The sequence below is a fragment of the Muntiacus reevesi genome, chromosome X (assembly GCF_963930625.1).
Source record: "Muntiacus reevesi chromosome X, mMunRee1.1, whole genome shotgun sequence".
NCBI classification, from domain to species: Eukaryota; Metazoa; Chordata; class Mammalia; order Artiodactyla; family Cervidae; genus Muntiacus; species Muntiacus reevesi.
Genome location: NC_089271.1, coordinates 115,228,695 through 115,240,211, shown reverse-complemented (window position 1 = coordinate 115,240,211; position 11,517 = coordinate 115,228,695). Strand labels below are relative to the sequence as shown.

The following is an 11,517-nucleotide window of genomic DNA, read 5'->3' as shown; positions in this document are numbered from 1 at the left end:
TGAAATTCATACATTGTTCTGTGATAAATATTATTGATAAATATTTGTCTTATTGAGGTAAAGATTTAAAAACCACCTATACATACCCTTCAATTCATGAATGTTCTCAAAGTGGCCCTCAAGCTGAGGAATACATGTTGGTGTGTGCAGGGATCAAAGAGGTGGTGTGGCTCTTGACGGGGAGTCTGGAATGAAGAGGGACAAGGTCAGAGAATTGCATTCTGAAAGAGAGTAGGAGAGGGAGGAAGAGTTGACTAGTTGCATTGGGGAAGAAGAAACTCATTTGGTCACCTGCAGTAGGCCGCCTTCTATATTGGAAGGAGCAGGGTTGTGACTGGGGCTTGGAGCAGACTGAGGGGAGGAGTGGCTACAGACAGTCAAAGGTGTCTCTTGACAGTGGGATTTTCTGATCCTCTCAGCCCTCTCACATACAGTCTCATAGTCAAAAGCTGACCCCTAAACCCTGCCTGAGGGGAAGAGCTGTTATGAGGAGATGCCTTGGAACCAGGCCCCTTCTCCTCTAAATACTCTGCACTAAGCATTGTTCCAGCTTCCGGCTCCTACCAGGTTTGCTGCCTGATAGTTTTATCTGAGTTCACTTGCTTGCACTGGTAGCTTGCTAGAAGGTATTAATAAAAGTATTTCAGTAGCAGGAGAAGGTCACTGCCTGGTGGGCATTCACAGACCAAGGTTAAAGGTGACTGTGTGAATAAGGCAGCCATCTTTTAACATATTGAAATACAGAAATAACATCTTAAAATTCAATTTAATTTTGGAGTAAAAATGGGAGAAGGGAGGGCACTTTCTTTTGATTGAAATGGGCATGGATAGCTCCCTGAACCTCTGTAGGGCTGCTTCAGAGGTACAAGGGTGCAGGTCCTTATACCACCGCTGATAAGATTTGGAGGAGAAGGGCTACCAGTAGCTCAAGCACCTGGACTTGAGAGGAACTAGTAGACTCTTTTAGATATATTTGTTTGTCTCATCTGTGCCCTGTGTTTTCATGTCATGGTTGGTGTTAGAGGCAGACCCATTTTCTTAAACTGAGGCTTGAGGGAACACGCTCCTGCCTCTTGTTACATAAACCCTGGTGAGTTGGAGCTGCATTGTGTGTGTGTGTGTGTGGGGGGGGTGGTGGTGGTGAGAATGGTCTGTGTGTGGCTTAATTGTGCCAAGGGAGGTGTCCTGGTCATGAGTAGCAGGACAACAGGGGCAGGAGCCCAGTGGGGGTGATCCGGGTGCTGGGCAGTAGTGTTTCTTAAAGCCTATTCACCCCCACCCCGCAACCTCATGGCCTTGGAAATAAGGCTGGCATTATTCCCACAAGACATCTGGCCCCATTTTTCCACTCAGCCCACCCACCCTCAGTTTGCCATTTTAAAAAAATTTTATTTTATATGACAGTATAGTTTTTTAAAAATATTTATTTTATTTGGCTGAACTGGGTCTTGGGGCTTCCCAGGTGGTTCAGTGGTAAAAAATCAGCCTGCCAATGCAGGAGACGTGGGTTCAATTCCTGGGTCAGGAAGATCCCCTGTTGGAGGAAATAGCAGCTCCAGTATTCTTGACTGGGGAATTCCATGAACAGAGGAGCCTGGTGGGCTACAGTCCAAGGGATCACAAAAGAGTTGAACATTACTGAGCGACTAAACACCAACCAACCAGGTCTTAGTTGCAGCATGTGGGATCTTTAGTTGTGGCATGTGAACTCAGTTCAGCATATGAAATCTAGTTCCCTGACGAGAGACTGAACTCGGGCCCCTTGCATTTGGGAGGGTAGAGTCTTAACCATTGGACCACCAAGGAAGTCCCTATATGAGAGAATAGTTGATTTACAATGTTGTGTTAGTTTTAGGTGTACCGGAAAGTGAATCAGTTATGCGTATACATATATCCACTCTTTTTTAGATTCTTTTCCCATATATGTTAGAACAGAGCATTGAGTAGAGTTTCCTGTGCTATATTGCAGGTCCTGGTTGGTTATGTATTTTATATATAGTAGTGTGTATTTGTTAATCGCAAACTCCTAATTAATCCCTCCTCCCACCTTTCCCGTTTAGTGACCATAAGTTTATTTTTGAAATCTGACCACTCTCACTTTGGGAGGGCTAAGCAGATTCCCCTCTTCCAGCAAGCCCCTGAAAGACCACTCCCCCTTCCACTGCATATTCCTTATATTGGAAAGACACAATGCAAAAATATTAGAGCCCACATATTTCATTCTACCATGTACTCTGATTAGTTTCTCCCCTGTCTCCTCTATTCAACCAAAAGGGAAGGGATGGAGAACTAGTTATGTGTCTCCCTCTCTTATGTTTTCCCCATGGAGCTCGGAACAATAACCAGATATGCATTAAAATTAGACTTTATTTAGCATATTTAAGAAGAATATACCAAGAACAGATTAACAGCACCTATTTAAGAAACACAAACATTATTTAATAATATTTAGTTAAACCATAAACATCAATCTCTCTGCATTCCCCAAGCAGGAGTCCATTATTCCTGTCCAGCAAGAACATGTGCTGTAACCATTTTAGAAAGGATCCAATTGAAGTCAACCAATATATGAAACCTTGTCCTTGGGCAGAGTCTCTGAGACTCCTGATCTGTGTAACAGTATTGATGTATGAATTTGATTGGGGTGTGAAGGGGTTTCTCTTCTTGCTGGGGGAAGGAGGATTAATTCTACCCCTTTTGTGCACCTGAAGGTAAGTTGTGCCAGTGGGAACTTGGCCCCAGGATTGTAGTTTGGCAATCCTTTCAAAAGGCACTTTTAAATTGCAGATACTTTTTGAAAAGGAAAAGGAAAAATTCAAATTCAAAATACTAAAGAAATCTGTTTATTGACTGAATGCATTTTCCCCCTGCTTTCAGTCTCAAAAACAGCACATAAAATTTGGTATTAAAAGGCAGTTTTAGAAATTATTAAATATATATATATAGCTTTTAGCTTTACTATTTTTATTCTTAAAATATAATGAATTCATCTCATACTTCTCTTTTGTTGTCTGATGCAAATGATTGTAATTCTCAAACATCTTAGCTTCGACTCCTGGAGGAGTCCCACTACTTCTTTATCTATTTACCCATCTAAGCTCTTCTCAGGCAATCAATTAAAGAAAAAAAAAAAAACACAAAGCAGCCTTTTTCTGGTTTGTGGTACTGCTTTGGGAGGGGAGAGATGGTCACAATATAGATCTGCTCAATGCAAACCATCAGTTCACAGTCAGGTACTGGTTGGATCTTGAGAGTACATCATTCTTTCCATCCTGCTAACAGGATTCCAATAGCCTGTCCTGGGGTCTTTGCTTTGTAAGGATGAAAGGATTGTCCTTTTCATTTTGCATTCTATACAATGAATGAAAAACAGACGTGTCAGTGCCAAGTGTGTCGTGGAACTGCCAGTGAGGACTTCAGCCAAGACGATTAAGTCGCCGTAATGACCAATTGTATCAGAATCAGTTCTCACCTGTCGTATACTGTACCAGGGATTTAAGAAATGAAAGGCACCACTTCCTGCCACCCCACCTTGGAACCTCTTCTACATCCTGTAGTATACACTTTAAAAAGAAAACTTTAAACACAAATATACTATGTTCTACTTTGGAAACTGACCAAGGTGTGGGTCACAAATAGAATTGTGCATGCATTTGATTAACTTTACATGGACGCACTACCCATTTTTGAGGGTGACACAGTCTATAGACACATACAGTCTAATATCTAGCACCTTATCTCCAAGAACACATATTTTATATACAGTAATAGCTTACATTTAGAAGAATTACTACAGAACGGAATACACCACTGAAACGGACAAAAATACCAAAAGTTTTAACATCAAAGTTGTAGCACAGATGAAGGGGTGGGGGAATCCACTCAACTTTGAAGCACCAAACTGAAACCAATCTTGTTTTTGCGTGTATTTTCGAACAAGAGAGATCCAGGAAGGAATTCTCGGCCATAGCAAACCTCTTGTGAGTGTACAAGTTACTGTGTTTTCCCCTTGGTGTGTAGACACTGAGATAGGTGAGCTTTGAGAGGCAGTGATGAGAATACTTGACAGCTATTGGCAACCTTCACTGACCTTGAGGATTCTTACTCTACCGTTTAACAAAGAGCAGTGAACTTTAGTTGTGGATTTTAGCTTTCCTAGTTCTTCCTTCAGTCAGCTGTGCTGCTTTTAGCAGAAGACTGATGTAAGCAAGCTGGGCCTTTGCCTTAGAGGAAAAGACTGTAAGTAACTGGAAAGAATTTATGACAAGGGTCTCTCTCCTTTTGGACTTCTAAGCTATGATCTGTTGTTTGTGGCTCACTGCTTCTGTCTCCTCATGCCTCAACTTGGAAGGGCTTTGAGAGGGGCCAGGAGCACCTGTCTGGCCCATAGAAAAGGAGAGACAGAGATAAGGACCGAGAGGGTTAAAAGTCATGACTGACCAGATTTTCTCTCCTTATCTTGGTGACTGGCTCACAGCCACCTGTTGCTTTAATCGTTTGTCCGCTCTAGAGGGAAAAGACATTTTGCTTAGAGAAGCCTCTCCTGACAGCACAAGGGTTTGTCTTAAAGAAGAATACAATAAAAAAGATATTATGAGGGGAAAACACTTCTTTTGATTTTTTTTCTCAAAATCTGGGAGAGGGCAGTTATGAGAAAAAAAAAATTACAGTCCATAAGTTGACACTGGTACTCTTTGTTCAATCTTAATGACCTCTGAGTGTTTTATTTTAGAGCATTCAAATGACCAGATGATGCATAATTTGTCTCTTCCAAATGGTATATTTCAGACAGTTTTAAGAGCATTTTGGCAAAGTCTAAAAAGAAAGTGTAGTTTAATCTTATATGTTACTCTTTAGGTAGTATGAAAAAAATCTTTTGAAGTAACTTTACCTAGCTTAATTGGCTAATTATGTAGAAAATAAGGCAGTATCAGGCACCTTGCAATTTTACAGGTAATTTTTTTAGTGTTTTTCTTTTTTTGCTGAAATAATTGGACAGTATCTACAGAATTGAATGTGCTCCCAAAGATGTGTTGTAGTGGGTGTTTTTTGATAAGAAATGAGGTGCCTACCCCCTCCTATGATAAAATGGCAGTTTTCCTTACCTGCTGAATTTGAAGTAGATATCCCCTCATCTTTAAATTGGACTGGAGTTGGGGGAGGAGACAGAAAAATACCTTTAATTGCTGCTCCCTCTGTTTACTTCTGTTCTTCCCTGCTTCATGGGCCCCTGGGTCCCTGTGAACCTGTCAGCTCTGGGTGGGAAGGGGATGAACGGGGGTGATGAGCACACGGAGCTTCAAGAAGGGCCAGCACAGCAGGGGGAGGGGGTGAAGGCAGTGGGCATAATGGCAGGAGGTAGGCAGGGGGCCGGAAGTACACAAGACTTCCAAGCAGCTGGTATTTGTGGTGCCATAGAGAAGATGGACCCTCGCAATCATAAAAGTCACAGAAGCCTGGGGCTTGCTCCTTATTACTGCCTTCCCAAGCTTGTTGAAATTGGTGTGTTAGTCAAAGCACCTGCGACTCCTTGGCAAACTGGATGCTCTATTATTTTTAAATAAGGAAATCATTAAATTGGAAACCACATCATTTCAAAGTCTGGTTTGTCTGGCCCCTGGACTTTAATGGGATTTTTACTGCATGTATGAAGTGGCCTTGGCAGAAGAACACCTCCTTTAAAAACATTTAGGGAAAGCTATTGCACACGAGGATCTGTGAGGCTAGTGATGACTTCTGTGTGTGCTTTCAGATTTTCAAATGACAAAACAGTATGTGCAGTAAAACCTCATTAAGTTGATAGTGTTTTATTCAAAATAGCATACAATTTGAAGCAGTTGCTATCTCCAAGCTCACTAGAGGCCCTATTGTTCATTAAGAAGATGTCAGCAAAGCAGAATGCTCTTAATTCAAAGGTCCTCTTTTTCCAGTCCCCTATTTTCAAAAGGTTTTCGACTTTGAAAAATCCAGTTTTCTATGAAAATGGACAATGACTAAATTAGGGAAAAGAGGAACTTGAAAAAGGAAATTGGTGAGTGTTGGTGCCCTGGAGGATGTTGTGTGTGTTAAGTGAACTTACCACACTCAGACAGGTTCTGCTTCCATTTGGATTTGGAATTTTGGCAAACAATTTTCTCTGATACACTTTGAAGGGGTTGCGCTTTAAAAATAAAACAAGAAGTTCAGTTTCAACAAAATATTTGGAGACACTTATGTTTGAAAACCTGTCTCCTACCCAGGTAAGCATTTCTACTTAAAGGACAGGCTACCACTATGTCAAACTCCTTTGACCATGACTGATTTTCAAGGCAAAACCCCTCCCCCCATAGAAGGATTGGTCACATGGGCCATTTCTTCACCCAGAAATCCTTTGAGGACAGACTGATACAAGAGCTTGGCAATAAATTGGTATCATAAATTTATGACTGTTAATTCACATTTTGGTAGAAAAATGATTTACAAAGGTAAACTTTAGCCCCCATGTCTTGTCTGAATTACCACAAGTTCCAAATTACTGGGGTTGAAATCAATATGATTTTCATGGATATATCAAATTTATGGGTCAGCTCAATGCTATTTGGGTCTATCCCCAAATTTATTTCCTAAATTTTGAACACGGCAATGCAAATTCCATGCAGATTTATTCACAGCCCAAATACACTGACTGCTGTTTACCTCTTCCCCCTTGAGATGCTCATGCTGGAATCTGTCAGGAGGAAGAGATAAGATATAAGTGAGCTTGGCTTTTAAATGAAAGAAATTTCAGTTCTAATACAGACATGGTCATCACACAAGAATGAGACTAAACCCTGAATATAGCCATCTTTATATATACCACCTGATCAACCATTTTTTCCATGAAATACTCTTTCCTCTCCCTCCACCCATATTAACATTGGATTTCTGCCTGAACACTTGATCACAGAGTTGCTTTAATGTGATCTTCAGGAGGATCAAAACACTGTCTTGACCATTTTTTGGTTCCATGTTATTTGGTCATGTCAATATGGTCTGTGCCCTCAGAAATACACAAGTATATACCCACTCAAAGTGATTTCAGGGCTTGGGATTTGAAATTTCCTCTGTATTGTCCCTAAGGATGATTTAGATATTGTAAAGGTTTTCCCAAAGTGATATACTTCGACAGAAATAATGAGGATAAGTCTGACCTGAATGGTTCGATTTAGCATTGTCTGGAACAGGTCAGGTAATAGTCCGGGTATTGAAAAAGCATCCTCTCTGTTATTTCCAATTCTTATTTTTCTCTGCTACATCTGTGGAGAGCTTATAGGTTTCAGAGATGGTAATAGGTAGAAAAGACTCATGGGTGTGCCTGGACGAAGGAAAACATTTATCCTGCTTTACTTTTACCCCATGTGGAGATCATTATGTCTTGTTTATGATCTCAGGGACACAAAAGACATTTCTAGTGGGCATATCTCTCTTGATTGGCACTTTGAGTTTTGTAGGACAAGTGACTGGCAGAGGTGATTTGGAGGATTCTCATGAGCATCTCAATTCAATCACAAAGGGAAAACTGTAAAACTGGTGATTTCTGTCCCAATATTATTCAAATAGGAGACAGAAAATAGTTCAGTGTCAACAGACAATTTTCCATTTGCATAAAACAATTGTGGCCTCCACCCATGCCTAAACCCAGGATTTTATAGAAAAAAGTCAGCTGTTTAGCCCCACAGATGTGTGATTTTCCTATCTTCTCCCTTGGACTAGCTTCCCATTTCAAACATCCTCTATTATCCTCTTTCACTTTTCTGGATCCCTTTGGAGGATACAGAAACCTTGGTCTTTTGACTACACAGTGCCCTTAGTTTCTGTAATAGTCTTTGCACCAGACTGTGGGGGCTCTTCAGTCTAGAATTTGGCTAATACGTTGATCAGTCGGTCAGGTTCTGCTTCCTGGGCTCCATGAATGACTTAGTCCATTGCTTTTCTTTCAGTTGAACATAACGCTGGAGCCCTTCCCATGAGCTCACAAGTCCTTAAGTTCACCAGCATCATCTTCCTTTTCCCTCAGAGCAAAAACTGATACTTGGTAGCTCTGGGGAGACAGACATAATACCAAGCACGTGTCCAGACTGGATAGCCCTTGTTGCTTTAAGAAATTTAGAGCCTAATAACTTTTTTTTTGGGGGGGGGGAGAAATTTCAGTCAGAATCCTCAAGTTCATTCTTTGAGGGGCACGGTTTTTAGGGAAGACCCCAGTTCCTACCTCTTCCATATATGTATCTACCTTGTGGTGAGAGGGGTGTGTGCAGAACCTTTGCCTGAAATGGTATGGGTTGGCATTAATGCAATTGTGGATGGTCCATTTAAGAGAAAGCTGCTCCGGTATTCTGTGAACAGTTCAAGGTTTACCTTAGAACCAACTTCAAGGCGAAGTGGCAGAATCAAGAGAAGGGACGATCTTGCCTTCAGTTCCACCCTCAGTGCCGGCTTCGGTTCCAGGCAGGTCTGGGTGGCTGTTTTCTTTGGGGGGCTTCTCCTTGCAGAAGAACTTCTTCAGCATATCCTGGATCTCCTTCTTGATGGTCTTGTGCATGTAGCCATAGACGTAGGGGTGGATGCAGCACTGCAGGAAGAAAAGCCAGATAATTATGGTGATCACCCACTGGGGTACCTTGGTTTGGACATCCACCCACACGGCCAGGACCGCTAGAAAGCAGTAGGGCCCCAGGGACAGCACGTAGGAGAAGATGATGAGGAAGATCACTTTAGCAGCTTTGCACTGGTAGCACCTGGGCAGAGGGGGGTCACCATTGCTGTTTCGACGACTGGCTGGGAGACTCTCTGGAATGTTCACCGCCTCGATGTCATCCTCGCTGAAATGAAGGTTATCCTCACCAAACTCTAGGTCGTCTTCACCCAGGTCAATGTTGCACTGGGTGACTTCGAGGCGGCCCTTGTCTGCCTTCCTGCTGCTCTGAATTTTGGTGCTGCCTTTGACCACCAAAGACTTGCTTTCTCTGACCTCTTCACTGCCAGTGGCCTCCATGCTCCCCTCACCAGTCTCCATGCTCCCTTTTTTGGCCTTCCTGCTGCCCTCCTTGGCTTCCACGCTGGCCTCCTTGGCCTTGATCTCACCTTCATCCTGGCCGTGGAGCTCACTCTCACTCTGGAACTCATCCTTCTTGCTGCCCTCTTCATTCTCATTCTCCACCCGGTCCTTGGCTCGCACTTCCAAGCTGTGGCTCTTGACGTTGTAGAGCAGCGCGTGCTGCCGGCGGGCAGCCCCGAACACCACAGAGTAGCAGGCAATCATGACAATCAGCGGGATGACGATGAAGGACACGACGCTGACCACTGTGTAGCTGGGGCTGGCCCCCCAGATCATGGAGCAGAGGGCGTTGCGCTCATCGAAGGCAGCCTGGCCCCAGCCATAGAGTGGGGGCGTGCTCTGCAGGATGGCCACGATCCAAGTGCCATAGAGGAGCAGGTAGCCCCGGCGTGGAGTCATCTTCGCCGGGTAGGAGAGAGGGTGGATGATGGACAGGTAGCGATCCACAGACACCACCACGATGGTGTTGACGCTGGCAAAGGCGAACAGGTGAGTGAGGCTAACCAGGGCAGTGCAGAAATGGCTGTTGAGGGGCCAGAAGATGGGTACGGAGGTGGCCACCACCCAGGGGGCCACGAGCGAGATCTGCAGCAGGTCAGTGACGAGGAGGTTAAAGATGAAGCGGTTGGTCACCTGCAGCAGCTGAGGCTTGCGCTGCAGCACGAACGCCAGCACGATGTTGCCCACGAAGGAGGCGGTGAGGAAGATGAGCAGAACGCTCGAGCGGATGATGCCATGCGCTAGGCTGATGGGCATTTTGGAGAGGGGCATGCACGCGTGGCTGCTGTTGTTTTCGCGCGTGCTGTTGGTGCAGGTGGACGCCATGGCGGCAGGGGCAGGAGGGCGACAGGTGGGGGCGCCGGGCCGGCCCCGGCGGGCGGCGAAGGGGCGCACGGAACACACTCAGCGTCTAGGCTGGGGACGAAAGAAACACGCGGGCTGGGTTAGTCCCCCTGCTTGGGGCGCGGGGGTGGGGTGGACGCTTCCACGCTGGGCAGCAGCGCTGCAGGACCCCAGCCCCGGGGACCCCGCGCGCGTGGCCCCCCGTCTCTCCCCCGCGTCCGGGCAGTTTCTCTAAATCCTTCTCTTTGGGTCTCTCTGCCTCTCTCTCTTTTGGGGGGTTTCCGAGACGCCCCTCCCACAGCTGTCTCCAGCTGGCGCGTGCGTCTCCCACACTTTCTGGGGGTCTCGCAGTTTGGGTTTCTCCAGAGATCTCTCCCCGGGCTCTCCCGCTAGCTCATGCGCGCGTGAGCGCTCCATCCCTGCCTGTTTACGTGTGTACACTTGTCTTTTTCTCCCCAAAGTCTCTAATTAGCACACTTTCCCTGTATCTTGTGTGTGCGTGTGCGCGCGCACGCGCGCGTTACCGGTTTTCTCTGACTGTCTCACCCTTGTCTCTCACTCTGGGGTCTGTCCCTATTTCTCAGACCCTCGCCAGCACGTGCGCGCTGTCTGTCCTCTGCCAGTCTGTCCTTCTCTCACCTCCGTTTCTGTTGCTCCCCTCTCGCCCGCCCACTCGCGGTCAGCTTCTCCGCCTCAGTTTCTCTCTGAGTCTGCTTTCGCCAGCGCACTTTCTCCGTGGCTGTGTGCGCGCCTCTGCGTCTCGCCGTCTTTCTCTGGGTTTTGTTCCTGTCTCTCCTTCCGTCTCTTTCTGATGCCCGCTCGGTTCTGTGTCTCTGCCAGTCACTGTCTCTGTCGCTCGCTAGTGCGTGCGTGCGCTTCTGCGTCTTCCCCTGATGCTGCCTCGTCTCCCCACTTCTCTCCCACAGTCTATTTCCCTGACAATCTCCGTGGGTCCCCGGTGCACCTGTTCAGTATCACTCGCTGAATGTGTGTCTCTGACCATCTCCTCATCTCTCCAGCTCTCCTGTCACCGTGTCTCTCTCTCGGTTCTCTCAGCGTCCCCCATCTCTCGCTGCTCTTGCTCTGCATTTCTCAGATCCTCTCCCCTCGGTGTCTCTCCCTGTTTATCACCTGCAGCTTCTGCCTTCCCCGCGCCTTAAGTTCTCTCCTTATCACTATCTGCCCGCGTCCCTCAGGATCTACTCCGTGTCTCCTGATTATCTCTGCCTCTGCGTTACTCAAGACTCTTACCAGCGCGTGCACTTAAAGGGAGTCGGCTTCTCTGTCTCTCACTCTCTTCTCTGGGACTCTCGCGAAACACTTTTTTTTTGGTATGTTTGAGTGTGTGTGCAGTCTCTTTTACCATCCTTCTCCGATGATCTCTCACCTCGATTTATCTCTGGCTGGACCTCTGTCTCTGATCTCTAGCTCTCTGTCGACTTTATTTTACCATGGAAACCAGCTGCCGCCTTGGCCACCGCGGGCTCTTGGCGGATAAAGCTCCCAGTTTCTCACAGCTCCGTAGCGGCTGGATGCAGGGGGGATGCATACTGCGGACGCCCCCACCCCTCCAATTCGGCATCCTGTCTGCATTCTCC

General features: G+C 45.9%; 1 protein-coding gene across 1 annotated transcript; it reads right to left on the bottom strand.

The window, feature by feature from the left end:
* Positions 1-8,389: 8,389 nt before the first annotated feature.
* On the bottom strand, positions 8,390-9,901 carry GPR101 (G protein-coupled receptor 101). Its single transcript, XM_065914995.1, has one exon. It carries the CDS (start codon positions 9,899-9,901, stop codon positions 8,390-8,392), a length of 1,512 nt encoding a protein of 503 aa, XP_065771067.1.
* Between the last annotated feature and the right edge of the window lie 1,616 nt (positions 9,902-11,517).

Excerpts from the sequence above, each read along its gene's own strand:
- GPR101 (XM_065914995.1), bottom strand. The coding sequence starts at position 9,901 with ATGGCGTCCACCTGCACCAACAGCACGCGCGAAAACAACAGCAGCCAC.